General features: G+C 45.1%; 1 protein-coding gene across 1 annotated transcript; it reads right to left on the bottom strand.

The window, feature by feature from the left end:
- Positions 1-9,225: 9,225 nt before the first annotated feature.
- LOC115205409 (uncharacterized) lies at positions 9,226-15,208 on the bottom strand. Its single transcript, XM_029771369.1, has 3 exons — positions 14,952-15,208; positions 12,328-12,411; positions 9,226-10,572 (listed from the first exon to the last, which is right to left on the bottom strand). Exons 1-3 carry the CDS (start codon positions 15,031-15,033, stop codon positions 10,049-10,051), a joined length of 690 nt encoding a protein of 229 aa, XP_029627229.1. The 5' UTR covers positions 15,034-15,208; the 3' UTR covers positions 9,226-10,048.
- Positions 15,209-15,643: the final 435 nt, after the last annotated feature.

Below are 15,643 nucleotides of genomic sequence, written 5' to 3'. Positions count from 1 at the left end.
GTGGAGAGAGGGGAACTGACCAGGCAGAGACAGCAAGGGCGGTTCGTTGCTCCAGAGCCTTTCCGTTCACCTTCACACTCCTGGGCCAGACTACACTCAATCATAGGACCTACTGAAGAGATGAGTCTTCAGTAAAGACTTAAAGGTTGAGACCGAGTCTGCATCTCTCACATGGGTAGGCAGACCATTCCATAAAAATTGAGTTCTATAGGAGAAAGCCCTGCCTCCAGCTGTTTGCTTAGAAATTCTAGGGACAATTAGGAGGCCTGCGTCTTGTGACCATAGCGTACGTGTAGGTATGTACGGCAGGACCAAATCGGAAAGATAGGTAGGAGCAAGCCCATGTAATGCTTTGTAGGTTAGCATTAAAACCTTGAAATCAGCCCTTGCCTTAACAGGAAGCCAGTGTAGGGAGGCTAGTACTGGAGTAATATGATCAAATTTTTTGGTTCTAGTCAGGATTCTAGCTGCCGTATTTAGCACTAGCTGAAGTTTATTTAGTGCTTTATCCGGGTAGCCGGAAAGTAGAGCGTTTTAGTAGTCCAACCTAGAAGTAACAAAAGCATGGATTAATTTTTCTGCATCATTTTTGGACAGAAAGTTTCTGATTTTTGCAATGTTACGTAGATGGAAAAAAGCTGTCCTTGAAACAGTCTTGATATGTTCTTCAAAAGAGAGATCAGGGTCCAGAGTAACGCCGAGGTCCTTCACAGTTTTATTTGAGACGACTGTACAAGATGTTGTCAGATTCAACAGAAGATCTCTTTGTTTCTTGGGACCTAGAACAAGCCTCTCTGTTTAGTCCGAGTTTAAAAGTAGAAAGTTTGCAGCCATCCACTTCCTTATGTCTGAAACACAGGCTTTTAGCGAGGGCAATTTTGGGGCTTCACCATGTTTCATTGAAATGTACAGCTGTGTGTCATCCGCATAGCAGTGAAATTTAACATTATGTTTTCAAATGACATCCCCAAGAGGTAAAATATATAGTGAAAACAATAAAACGGAACCTCGAGGAACACTGAAATTTACAGTTGATTTGTCAGAGGACAAACCATTCACAGAGATAAACTGATATCTATCCAACAGACAACATCTAAACCAGGCCAGAACTTGTCCGTGTAGACCAATTTGGGTTTCCAATCTCTCCAAAATAATGTGGTGATCGATGGTATCAAAATCAGCACTAAGATCTAGGAGCACGAGGACAGATGCAGAGCCTCGGTCTGACACCATTAAAAGGTAATTTACCACCTTCACAAGTGCAGTCTCAAAGCTATGATGGGGTCTAAAATCAGACTGAAGTGTTTCGTATACATTGTTTGTCTTCAGGAAGGTAGTGAGTTGCTGCACAACAGCTTTTTCCAATTTTTTTGAGAGGTAATGGAAGATTCGATATAGGCCGATAGTTTTTTATTATTTCTGGGTCAAGATTTGGCTTTTTCAAGAGAGGCTTTATTACTTTCACTTTTAGTGAGTTTGGTACACATCCGGTGTATAGAGAGCTGTTTATTATGTTCAACATAGGAGGGCCAAGCACAGAAACCAGCTCTTTCAGTAGTTTAGTTGGAATAGGGTCCAGTATGCAGCTTGAAGGTTTAGAGGCCATGATTATTTTCATAATTGGGTCAAGAGATATAGTACTAAAACACTTTAGTGTCTCCCTTGATCCTAGGTCCTGGCAGAGTTGTGCAGACTCAGGACAACGGAGCTTTGGAGGAATACGCAGATTTAAAGAGGAGTCCGTAATTTGCTTTCTAATGATCATGATCTTTTCCTCAAAGAAGTTCATGAATGTATTACTGCTGAAGTGAAAGCCATCCTCTCTTGGGGAATGCTGCTTTTTAGTTAGCTTTGCGACAGTATCAAAAAGAAATTTCGGATTGTTCTTATTTTCCTCAATTAAGTTGGAAAAATAGGATGATCGAGCAGCAGTGAGGGCTCTTCGATACTGCACGGTACTGTCTTTCCAAGCTGGAATACTTCCAGTTTGGTGTGGCGCCATTTCCGTTCCAATTTTCTGGAAGCTTGCTTCAGAGCTTGTGTATTTTCTGTATACCAGGGAGCTAGTTGCTTTTGACAAATGTTTTTAGTTTTTAGGGGTGGAACTGCATCTAGGGTATTGCGCAAAGTTAAATTGAGTTCCTCAGTTAGGTGGTTAACTGATTTTTGTCCTCTGATGTCCTTGGGTAGGCAGAGGGAGTCTGGAAGGGCATCAAGGAATCTTTGGGTTGTCTGAGAATTTATAGCACGACTTTTGATGCTCCTTGGTTGGGGTCTGAGCAGATTATTTGTTGCGATTGCAAACATAATAAAATGGTGGTCCGATAGTCCAGGATTATGAGGAAAAACATTAAGATCCACAACATTTATTCCACGGGACAAAACTAGGTCCAGAGTATGACTGTGGCAGTGAGTAGGTCCAGAGACATGTTGGACAAAACCCACTGAGTCGATGATGGCTCCGAAAGCCTTTTGGAGTGGGTCTGTGGACTTTTCCATGTGAATATTAAAGTCACCAAAAATTATAATATTATCTGCTGTAACTACAATGTCCAATAGGAATTCAGGGAACTCAGTGAGGAACGCAGTATATGGCCCAGGAGGCCTGTAAACAGTAGCTATAAAAAGTGATTGAGTAGGCTGCATAGATTTCATGACTAGAAGCTCAAAAGACGAAAACGTCGTTGTTTTTTTTTTGTAAAATTAAATTTGCTATCGTAAATGTTAGCAACACCTCCGCCTTTGAGGGGATGCACGGGGGATATGGTCACTAGTGTAACCAGGAGGTGAGGCCTCATTTAACACAGTAAATTCATCAGGCTAAAGCCATGTTTCAGTCAGGCCAATCACATCAAGATTATGATCAGTGATTAGTTAATTGACTATAACTGCCTTGGAAGTGAGGGATCTAACATTAAGTAGCCCTATTTTGAGATGTGAGGTATCACGATCTCTTTCAATAATGGCAGGAATGGAGGAGGTCTTTATTCTAGTGAGATTGCTAAGGCGAACACCGCCATGTTTAGTTTTGCCCAACCTAGGTCGAGGCACAGACACGGTCTCAATGGGGATAGCTGAGTTGACTACACTGACTGTGCTAGTGGCAGACTCCACTAAGCTGGCAGGCTGGCTAACAGCCTGCTGCCTGGCCTGCACCCTATTTCATTGGGGAGCAAGGGGATTTAGAGCCCTGTCTATGTTCGTAGATAAGATGAGAGTACCCCTCCAGCTAGGATGGAGTCCGTCAATCCTCAACAGGCCAGGCTTGGTCCTGTTTGTGGGTGAGTCCCAGAAAGAGGGCCAATTATCTACAAATTCTATCTTTTGGGAGGGGCAGAAAACAGTTTTCAACCAGCGATTGAGTTGTGAGACTCTGCTGTAGAGCTCATCACACCCCCTAACTGGGAGCGGGCCAGAGACAATTACTCGATGCCGACACATCTTTCTAGCTGATTTACACGCTAATGCTGTGTTGCGCTTTGTGACCTCTGACTGTTTCATCCTAACATCGTTGGTGCCGACGTGGATAACAATATCTCTATACTCTCTACACTCTCCAGTTTTAGCTTTAGCCAGCACCATCTTCAGATTAGCCTTAATGTCAGTAGCCCTGCCCCGTGGTAAACAGTGTATGATTGCTGGATGATTCATTTTAAGTCTAATACTGCAGGTAATGGAGTCGCCAATGACTAGGGTTTTCAATTTGTCAGAGCTAATGGTGGGAAGCTTCGGCGTCTCAGACTCCGTAACGGGAGGAGTAGAGACCAGAGAAGGCTCGGCCTCTGACTCCGACTCGCTGCTTAATGGGGAGAACCGGTTGAAAGTTTCTGTTGGCTGAATGAGCGACACCGGTTGAGCATTCCTACAGCATTTCCCTCCAGAAGCCATGAGAAAGTTGTCTGGCTGCGGGGACCGTGCGAGGGGATTTATACTAACATTACTATCTGTACTTACTGGTGGCACAGACGCTGTTTCATCCTTTCCTACACTGAAATTACCCTTGCCTAACGATTGCGTCTGAAGCTGGGCTTGCAGCACAGCTATCCTCGCCGTAAGACGATCGTTCTCCTGTATATTATGAGTACAGCGACTGCAATTAGAAGGCATCATGTTAATGTTACTACTTAGCTTCGGCTGTTGGAAGTCCTGACGAACCATGTCCAGATAAAACATCCGGAGTGAAAAAGCTGAATGAAAAAAAGTTCAGTGAGGGAAAAACTAAAAATATAAACGGTAATTAAAACGTAAAAACTGTAAAGTTGTCAGTTAGCAAAGTAAGGTTGGCAACAAAACGCACAGCAGCACGTAAACAAGTCTGCAAGTTGTGACCGGAAAATCACAACTCGTCGCGGCATAGCCCTCGAGGCTCTCGTGGCCGGCAACGGCCGGATATGGGCCCGACGCTCCAGCGCCAGCCATTTTCAGGGCTAGTTGATTCGACAAGTGAGTTGTTACACGCTCCTTAGCGGATTCCGACTTCCATGGCCACCGTCCTGCTGTCTATATCGACCAACACCTTTTCTGGGGTCTGATGAGAGTCGGCATCGGGCGCCTTATTAACCCGCCGTTCGGTTCATCCCGCAGTGCCAGTTCTGCTTACCAAAAGTGGCCCACTGGGCGGCTCGCATTCCACGTCCGGACAGTGAGCCGGGCTTCTTACCCATTTAAAGTTTGAGAATAGGTTGAGATCGTTTTGGCCCCAAGACTTCTAATCATTCGCTTTACCAGATAAAACTGCGAGACTTCGAGCGCCAGCTATCCTGAGGGAAACTTCGGAGGGAACCAGCTACTAGATGGTTTGATTAGTCTTTCGCCCCTATACCCAGGTCGGACTACCGATTTGCACGTCAGGACCGCTACGGACCTCCACCAGAGTATTCTCTGGCTTCGCCCTGCCCAGGCATAGTTCACCATCTTTCGGGTCCTATCGCACACGCTCACGCTCCACCTCCCCAACAGAGCGGGCGAGACGGGCCGGTGGTGCACCTAGCCCCGAAAAGGCCGGGATCCGACCTCAGCCAGCGCGCGCCGGCCCTCACTTTCATTGCGCCACGGGGTGTGTTCGGAGAAAACCCTCTGACTTGCGCATGCGTTAGACTCCTTGGTCCGTGTTTCAAGATGGGTCGGGAGCGAGAGGCCATAGTTCAAAGACAAATAGGTTTAAGGTTAGGGGGGCCTCCAGGTGCTCCCCCGCCGTCATCGCCGAAGCGCCAGAGGTCTCTTGTCTGGAGTGTTTATTCGGAACGCCATCAACTTTTCCAAGACAGGGTTTGAGAAATACACGTGTTTCTGGCGCCGGTACGGCATGGGTGAACATCACCACAGGCATCGCTGCCTGGGTACTTCACTCCGCGCACCGGAGCACCAATGTAGGGCCACTGAGTCAGACGGGTCAGCTGGGTCTCGCACGGACGGAGCGCGGCTGGAGCTTGTCATTATAACGGAGATAACCGTCTCCGACAGGGGCTCCCCTGATAGAGGCACTTCCACATGGGGCGGGAGGAACCGTCCGTCTGAACACCAGCCAAAGGCCGGCCGACAGGGGCCCTACCAGGTGGAAAACGAATCCAAATCGGTCAGAAGATATTCAACCGGCTGGACAACAGAGGAGAACCATGGAGACGCAACGTGTACCAAGCTGGGGACTGGACTGGAGAGCCGGCCCTTACCGGGGATAAACAACCACCAATCGGTCGCCGAAGGGACGGGCACCTTGATAGGACTAGAACCATGGTCCTGGAGGACCCAAACCCACAAGGTGATAGCTGGGATAGAGCACCTGCCCAGGACAGAGCTCAATATCCTCCCACCACCAAGCTGGGAAACTCGGATCAAAAGTTAGGACAAATCGGGTGCCGAAGGGATATGGCCCAAAGTACCATGGTTCTGAGGGGCCCACAACCCTCAAAAGTGTCCATATATCACTTGCTATACGGGCTGAGTAGTAACCACCAATCGGTCGCCGAAGGGGCTGGTCAAACCACCAATCGGTCGCCGAAGGGATATGGTCCAAAGTACCATGGTTCTGAGGGGCCCACAACCCTCAGAAGTGTCCGTTTCTCATTTTCTATACCGGCTGAGTAGTTTGCCACCGCCCCCGTCTTTCTAGGACATGGAAGTCTTGTTGTCAAAAACCAGGTTTCTGATTTTGTGCCGGTACATGCCTGGTCCACCCGGGCCTGAGTGTGTAAACCCCGGACAGGTAGAATTACCGATCTTTACTCTGTCACTCACACCGTTTCAAGTGTACTCCGCTCTCAGGGGACAAAATCCGGTACACCAAAATAAACTTTAACCTTTAATAAATCAAAAAGTACAACTCCAATCTGGATGGGTTTGTTTGCACGAAAGGGCACACATAGATGAGCATTTCCATCTAATTAAAACCGTTTTTCAATAAAAATGTATAATAGAAAATCGTTTTTTAAGTTGGTGAAAAAAAGTGTAGGTGGCGGAAAAAAGCTTCCTATGGATTTGAACTTTTTTAAACAGGGGGTAAAAGGGAGAGGGTATGAGCCAAAATCTGGGACCTCTAGCCCCTCGAAGTATTTTTAATCATTATTTGAAAATTTCAGAAATTGGTTGAAAATGTGACAAAGTGCCCACTTTTTCCTTTCGCTCCAGAGACTAAGTCCAACTGTGGTCCTGGTATTATTTTGAGTTACCAAGCCCAAATTTTCAAAACGGTTTTAAATGCATTTAGGGGGCATCCAGACCTCAATGACCATTATGGGAGCACCCTACTACGGACCCAAGTCAATGGGGGCCGGCCTGAGTGATTTATGGAAGTTTGAAAAAAATCTTCCGAAAAATGACTAAGTCCCCACTTCTCTGTTCATTGCATTGTTTTTCGGGCACCTGGTATATGTTTTGGGATTCCAGGCCGAAATTTTCAAAACGGTTTTAAATGCATTTAGGGGGCATACAGACCTCCATGCCCGCTATGGGACCACCATACTACGGGCCCAAGTCAATGGGGGACGGCATTAGTGATTTACGGAGGTTTGAAAAAATCTTCAGAAAAACGACTAAGTCCCCACTTCTCTGTTCATTGCACTCAATGGCCCGTAGTATGGTGGTCCCATAGCGGGCATGGAGGTCTGGATGCCCCCTAAATGCATTTAAAACCATTTTGAAAATGTAGTTACCATTCAATCACCAGGCCTACAAAAGTATGTGGACACTGACAGACTATGTTTTTTTCAAACCTCCATAAATCACTAATGCCGGCCCCCATTGACTTGGGCCCGTAGTATGGTGGTCCCAGAGTGGGCATTGAGGTCTGGATGCCCCCTGAATGCATTTAAAACCATTTTGAAATTTGGTCCTGTAAACCCAAAAATAATACCAGGTGCCGAAAAACATGGGGGCCGGCATTAGTGATTTATGGAGGTTTGGAAAAAAAGTCTGAAAAACTTCTAAGTCCCCACCTCTCAGAAATCAGGTTATGTTTGACTGTGGGCCTGGTATTAATTTTAGGGTAACCAAGACTAGATTTTCAAAATGGTTTAAAAATGCATTTAGGGGCATCCAGACCTCCATGCCTGCTATGGGAGCACCCTACTACGGACCCAAGTCAATGGGGGCCGGCATTAGTGATTTATGGAGGTTTTAATGTAATGGGGTCATACTTCTCTCTCATTGCACTAAGTCCAGCATGTGTACCTGGTGATTGAACTGGTTACCAAGGGAGCTCCATATCTCCATGCCTCTGGGCTTACTCTCTACCCTGCCTGCCCTCTATCTCGGCCTGTCACTTCAGCTCGGTACACCTGGTACCCTATAACACCCTGGTCATTCAGACCCCCAGGCCTCCATACATTCTCAACCGTGACCAAATGACACACAAAAACAAGGGTGAATTTCAAATAAATGTTCTTTATTTATCAGTGAATCATGGATTGATTTGTCCCTCAATTAGTGACCGCGCTCGGCTGGCGTTACGAGGCAAATTATGGTACCGGTAGTACCGTGCCTGCGTTTCCAGAGAATGACACATATGGTCAGCCACAGTTCCCCGGTCTGTAACCGAGCCTTGATTAAAGTTCAATGTAGCAACGCTTCGTCAAATCTGCTGCGAGTCCCTGTCCATCTTTGCCAAGCAGAGTAACACCTTTCGAATTCCGCTGGCTTTAGCCTGCAGACTATTCGGCTGGAACTGAATAAGATAATTCAGGAAACTTCGAACATCGGCTCGGTACATTTTTAACGTGGATGGTGCCAAACCACAGTCTTCACATTGGCCATACCACTCAGACACACGTCTGTAGTTACCCAGAGAACACAGTCCTTCATCGGCCTTGCCCTCTGACATATGGCGGAGGAATTCCCGTACACGGGATAGACTGGTGCGACTATTGTCAATTCATTTAACTGAAGGGTTTTTACCCATAGCAAAGTGTTCATATTCAGTCAAAATTCCATTCCCCCAATCTTCAATTCTGGTTGACACACCGCCGCCTTCATCACTCTTGCTCTCCGTGGAAGTCGCCCCGACACAGCCTCGGTTCACCACGGATCTGACTGGTTGGCTGCACTGCAGTCGCTGCCGCCTGCTCACCCTCGTCCACCAGCTGCTGCTCCACGGACAACTCACTTTCAACACACTGCAAACACCCAGGGTTCTCCCAGGGCTCCAGCCGCGGTACAACACCGTTGTTAGGCTGCATATACTGCCCTGATTCGGGCTGCTGTCTCTCAGTCGAACGCCGGCTAGATTGCATAGCACGCTTCCATTCTATAGTATCAGACTTAAGTGCATGGACAGACTTGAAATGTCGGTCTATCCGCACGATATTCAGCTTGGAACAAAGCCCACAGTCACGTCTTCGTCTGCTGTTCATAGCTTCTCTCTCCTGCCTTCCTGCGTGCGTGTCTGTCTCTTTGTTTGCTCCACCGAACAACAACCTAACCCTAACACTAACATTAGCCATTACCCTAACTCTAACACTAGCCATAACCCTAACACTAAAGCCTGCACACACTTATAGATTGATCATCACTGATGTAAAGAGAGTTTTGTTTGCATATTTAATCTGAAATAACCCCTTTTCCAAATTCTGTTGTGCCTTTTTGTCTGTATGTTGATATAGCAAGATGTTGTTTGTCCTCTTCACTCTTGGAATCAATCTGTTTGCCTCTTCGGAATCACTCAGCCATTGCCATAGAAACCAGAGAATATTGGGTTTCTGACACGTTCCCACAAACAAATGATCACGCACTGAAAACAGTCTTAGGTTTATTAAAAACATATTTTTGTATCAATTCACTATACAGATACACATAGAGGTATAAAAAAGTGTGCAGGTATGATCAGTCATGTATTAATTGTATACAGCAACACGAAAATGTCCTTAAGCACACCATAGATGAGAAAATACAGTAATTTTCAAGAATAACAATACATAATCATGTTGTTTTCTTGGCTCAATCTCACATATTATGGTGAATGAACAGTCTGTTGGCTAGATCTATATCTATAATTCAGTGCCATTTGTCATAAATCAGCATCTATTTGCCATTGTGTCGATTCAGCAGGCATCTACTGTTATAGTGAAACTGTGGTGTCTTGTCATTGTACATCTCCTGTCATATAGATCTATAGTCTGTTGATGAAGTTCAGTGTCTGGTAGCTCTATATACCTGCGAGGATGCAAACTCGTACACGGGCCTCCTTCCAGACACAGCAACAATCTGAGATCCACTGAGAGATCAGAGAAGTTTTGACCGTAGAGCTCTCCCTCTCTCTCTCCTCCTTACTCTCTCTCTCCCTCTCTTCGTCCCAGTTATTTTTTTAGTTTAATAATGGGCTAATTATCCTAGCCTGTAGCTGTTCTGCAGTTCCCTGTGTAGGTGTGCATGTCTGTGGGGGCTGTGTGGTGAGGTCAGAGGGGGTAGGGGCCACAGTCAGGGGTTGCTGTGTCACTGAACTCAGGGCAGCTGCTCTTACGATTCTGCTGGAAGTCAGAGGGCAGGTCAGAGAGGCAAGAGCGGGGGTAACTGTGTGCCCGTGGGTGGGACTGGCCCTCAGACACCACCCCATGTCTCCTTAAACCCAATTCCCTGATTGACAGGTGGAGTGGGCGGGGCTGCCGTACAGGAACTCTAAGGGGTCTGACGCACCAAGGCAACCAAACTCAGGCTCATCGCAGTTGGAATCTTTCCCTTGTCTGCCGCATACAGTGATGAAGTCAGAGTACATCCCAGGCCTATCCTTCCCATGGGACTTTTCCCTGTGACTAAGTGCAGTGGTCTTCGGAGAGTTTTCATCTTGCACAGCGAGCCGCGGCAGCCTTGGCCTCTGGTGCAGCGATACCTGCTGGCGAGGGTTGATGATGTCATTGGTGTGAATGAAGGTGGGGTGAGCCAGGTGGCAGATGGACAGCAGGTAGTCCTCTGAGGAGAGGGTGTGTGGACAGGGCCCTGGGTGGGCGGTAGGCCGGGCAGAGTGAAGGGTGTTGGACTGGTTCGTCTGGTTCATGTCTCTGACCAGGTCCTCGTAGCCCTCGCTGATAGTGGGCAGCTGTAATCTCCTCTTCTGGGACACCGGTTTGGACATGGGACTCTTGGCTGCTGGGAGAGACGGACATAGAAATACATTAGTCACCTAGAGATAATATTTGAATAATATTGGAGTGACTGTCCTCATGGACGTGGGGTCTGACATTTGGGAAATGGGTATTTTATGCAATAAGATCTTTTGCAACACTATTCTATACCTGGTAATCTAACACCATTCTATACCTGGTAACCTAACATTATTCTATACCTGGTAACCTAACACCATTCTATACCTGGTAACCTAACACCATTCTATACCTGGTAACCTAACACCATTCTATACCTGGTAACCTAACACCATTCTATACCTGGTAACCTAAAACCATTCTATACCTGGTAACCTAAAACCATTCTATACCTGGTAACCTAAAACCATTCTATACCTGGTAACCTAACACCATTCTATACCTGGTAACCTAAAACCATTCTATACCTGGTAACCTAACACCATTCTATACCTGGTAACCTAAGCCCCACAGATCCTTCTATTTCTTTACACTTATCCCCGCTCTCCTCTTCTCTCCTCTGTTTTCTCAGAAGGAGCTGTGTAAATAGATCTGTGAGACAAACACACCATGACCATAGCTACATAAACACACTGGTATATAAATACCATAGATACCAGACCAGCCAGCCAGAACCTGCCAGAGCCAGCCAGAACCACATACTGTAGCCTATATTTTCTTATGCCACCCATATTGTTTCAGCCCTAAATGCAGCCCACAGAGTATTTCAATACCAACCTCAATGTCAAAAATAGCTCCAGCCAAACCCTAAAGCCAGCCTCTGTCAGTATCCTTCAAGTTGGAACAACTGCTAAATATAGAACCACACCTAGCTGGTATACAGTGACTCAGAACCATACTAGCATCCTTCCTATACATAGCAAAGATACAGGTAATTGCCAAAATAATGGAAACACCAACATAAAGTGTCTTAATAGGGCATTGGGCCACCACGAGCCAGAGCAGCTTCATTGCAGCGTGGTATAGATTCTACAAGTGTCTGGAACTCTATTGGAGGGAAGCCACACCGTTCTTCCACCAGAAATTCCATAACTTTGTGATTTGTTAATGTTGGTGGGAAACACTGTCTCAGGTGCCGCTCCAGAATCTCCCAAACGTGTTAATTTGGGTTGAGATCTGGTGACTGAGACGGCCATGGCATATGGTTTACATCGTTTTCATGCTCATTAAACCCTTCAGTGATGACTCATGCCATGTGGACGGAGGCATTGTCATCCACTCCCATCAGGAAAGAAGTGCTTCACCATAGGTTGAAGGTGATTTTATTAATTAATTGTTTATTTAACTTTCATTTAACTAGGCAAGTCAGTTAGGAACAAATTCTTAATTACAATGACGGGCCAACCCTGGCCAAATCCTAACACGGACAACGCTGGGCCAATTGTGCGCCGCCCTATGGGACTCCCAATCACGGCCAGTTGTGATACAGTCTGGAATCAAACCAGGGTCTGTAGTGACACCTCTAGCACTGAGATGCAGTACCTAAGACCGCTGTGCCACTCAGGAGCAGCGGTGATCACTCAGAATGGCTGTGTATTTATTGGCGTTTACCATGTCCTCGTAGGGGCTGAGTGACCATGCAAAGAAAATCCACCATAACAGAGCCGCCAGAACTCTCATTTACTGAAGTGTTTCCATTATTTTGGCAGTTACCTGTATATTAGCATCATGTGTATAACCTAATACAGTAGTTAAACCTATAAGTTTAATGGTATTTAGCACAACTGCTTTGCAGACTCACCTGTAATAAAAGGTGCAGTATATATCCAAGTCTTTTCTCTGCTCCTGTAGCGTGTGGCTTCTCTCGTTAACTCTTCAGGAGAATCTGTGAATGAACGTCTGTGCAGATAAGATCTGGCTGCGTAGCTTTAAAAAAAGAGAAGCAGCGACGCTGGTCTCTGAGCGCGCTCTGTGGCTCTAACTGTCTCTGACTGTGTCTGTCCTGAGGCAGCAGTAGACTGCAGATTTATCTCCTCCCTCTCTCTCTCCTTCCCTCTCTCCCTCAGTCTGCCCTCCTTCCCTGATTCTAAATATAGCATCACCCTCCATTTCCTATCCCTGAGCACTGTCATTGGACGATTGTGTTGATGGAGGGAGACAGAAAGAGAGGGGTAGATGAAGAGATTGAGTAAAAAAATATATATATATTTTTTAAAGAGAACAGAGGTAAAAGTGGGGGCAGGTTGAGAGAGTTGCGGTAAAATAACACTTCTCAATCAACCCTTGTTTATTACCAGGTTGTAATTAGCTCAGGTACTGTACATAATAAAGCTGGCATACTACACCAATGTTTCTCTGATAAAAAGTGTCCTGCTAACTCCTACCTAGTGGTCGTATGTGGTAGAATGTAGCCTCAATATCTCTGATAATATTACTGATTCCATAATGTCTCCAGGTGGATTTATGATGTGTGTGTGTGTGTGTGTGTGTGTGTGTGTGTGTGTGTGTGTGTGTGTGTGTGTGTGTGTGTGTGTGTGTGTGTGTGTGTGTATTTGGACAGTGAAGCTAAATCTTTTAATTCTGCTCTATGCTCCAGGATTTGAGATTGGAGATGTTTCATATGAGGTGACAGTACAGAAAGTCACCTTTTATTTGAGGGTATTTTCATACATATCTGTTTTACTGTTTAGAAATGACTTCGTGTATCTAGTCCCCACATTTGAAGTCATCGGTATTTGGTATTTATAGTGTATTAAAGTAGTCAAAAGTGTAGTAGTCCCATATTCCTTGCAGGCAATGACTACATCAAGCTTGTGACTCTACAAATGTGGTAAATGCATTTGTTTTGGTTGTGCTTTTCCCAATAGGAACTTAATGGTGCCATTTTGGAGTCCTTTTTATGTAAGTAAGAATAGAATATGTTTCTGAATACTTCTAGATTCATGTGGATGCTACCACAACTATGGATAATCATGAATGAATCGTGAATTATGATAAGTGAGAAAGTTACAGAGGCACATCATACCCTCAAAACATGTTTTGTTGTAACCTCTGAATGGCATCTAACTCATCATTATTCAGCATTCATTCAGGATTTTTCTTAATCATGGCATTATCAGGATGAATTTAGAAGTGTTCACAAACATCTTATCTACTCACTTAGAAAGAAAATGACTGAAGTCATCATTCACCATTCAGTTACTATTGGGCAAAACAGAACCCAAAACACATTAAAAAAAAACTGCAAATTCATCCAACGAGTTTGTAAAGTCACAAACTTAATGTAGTCATTGCGTGTAAGGAATATCTACCCTGATCAGCCAGTACCATCAAGGAGCTGTTGAATAGTTTTGAATCTGCTTTGAATAGTCAGAAGTACCACTTTAACCTATTACAGCCTCTTCTGAACATCTGGACCCAATCAACAAGATGAACTATTATTTACATTATATGAACTTTTTACAGTGGACTCTTCACCAGAAGCCAATTTTACTCACGTCACTCTGTGTACGTGTATCCTAGGGATTTGTCTGCCGTTAAAGCATTAAGCCTTTTTTTTGTCCAAACAGTGTAGAAAAATGATGTGTTTGTGTGATTGTCTCCACCCCCCTCCAGGTATTCACCCTCTGAATGGTGTACCTGTCTGTGTTCAACAAAAATGTTGACCTGTATGAATGTACCTGTATGAATGTACCTGACTGTTATCAACAAAAATATGATCACATATATGCTCTAAGAGCAATACGGGACGGACATTCATTCATTCAGAACAGGAACAAATCATTGATAGGAATGCTGCAACATGACATCACAAACTCTCTGTTATGTTTGACAGGCTGAGAAACAATATTGAAGTTAAAGGGAAAATTGTCACACATAAATTTTCTTTAAAATAACCAAATATACCCCCCCCCCCCATTAGAATAGAAGAGATAGGAATTTGGGGAGAGGAGAGAGAGGAGAGGAGACAGAGGAGAGAGAGGAGGCAGAGAGGAGAGAGAGAGAGGAGACAGAGGAGAGGAGACAGAGGAGAGGACAGAGAGAGAGGAGAGAGAGAGGAGACAGAGGAGACAGAGGAGAGGAGAGAGAGAGGAGAGAGAGAGGAGACAGAGGAGAGGAGACGGAGACAGAGGAGAGGAGAGAGAGAGGAGAGAGAGGAGACAGAGGAGAGGAGACAGAGGAGAGAGAGAGAGGAGAGAGAGAGGAGACAGAGGAGAGGAGAGAGAGAGGAGAGAGAGGAGACAGAGGCGAGGAGACAGAGGAGAGGAGACAGAGGAGAGGAGACAGAGGAGAGAGAGAGGAGACAGAGAGGAGAGAGAGAGGAGACAGAGGAGAGGAGACAGAGGAGTCAACCTGTTTTCTGTGGCATTGTGTGAGACGGACATGTGGTGAGCCATTGATGTCTACCAGCAGGATGTCACTTACCAAATGTATTTTCTATGAAACGGTGATATAACCAACCTCGTTGTGTTTCATGGATTTCACGGAACTGGAGGAAAACAAACATCCTTGTGTGTCAGTTTGAACCAATGACCAGCTAGCTATACATACATTTTCCAGAATCCTAAATTGGCACATCTCTTACGTCTTTCCAGAGTTATAAATTGCACAGAAACAACAATAGACGTCTTTCAGTCTTCCTGTGGCTGATGCTCATACATTGAGGATAGATATCACTTGGATTTTTTAGAGAGTTCAAAGCACTAACAAATGATACAAAAAATAAAATGACCTGTTAAAGCAAGAATCCTTAGTTGCTACACTGAACAAAAATATAAACGCAACATGCAATAATTTCAAGGATTTGACTGAGTTACAGTTCATGTAAGGAAATCAATCCATTGAAATAAATTCATTAGGCTCTAATATTGAATAAATAAATATTTCACATGACTGGGAATACAGATGTGCATTTGTTGGACACAGATACCTTAAAAAAAAGTAGGTGTGTGGATCAGAAAACTATTCAGTATCTGGTGTGACCACCATTCGCCTCGTGCAGCGCGACACATCTCCTTCGCATAGAGTTGATCAGGCTGTTGATTGTGACTGTGCAAAGTCGCTGGATATGAGGCAGGAACTGAAACACGCTGTCATAGACGTTGATCCAGAGCATC

The sequence above is a fragment of the Salmo trutta genome, chromosome 13 (genome assembly GCF_901001165.1).
Source record: "Salmo trutta chromosome 13, fSalTru1.1, whole genome shotgun sequence".
Taxonomy (NCBI): Eukaryota; Metazoa; Chordata; class Actinopteri; order Salmoniformes; family Salmonidae; genus Salmo; species Salmo trutta.
Note: the sequence above shows the minus strand (reverse complement) of the source record. Positions and strands in the feature narration are given on the sequence as shown.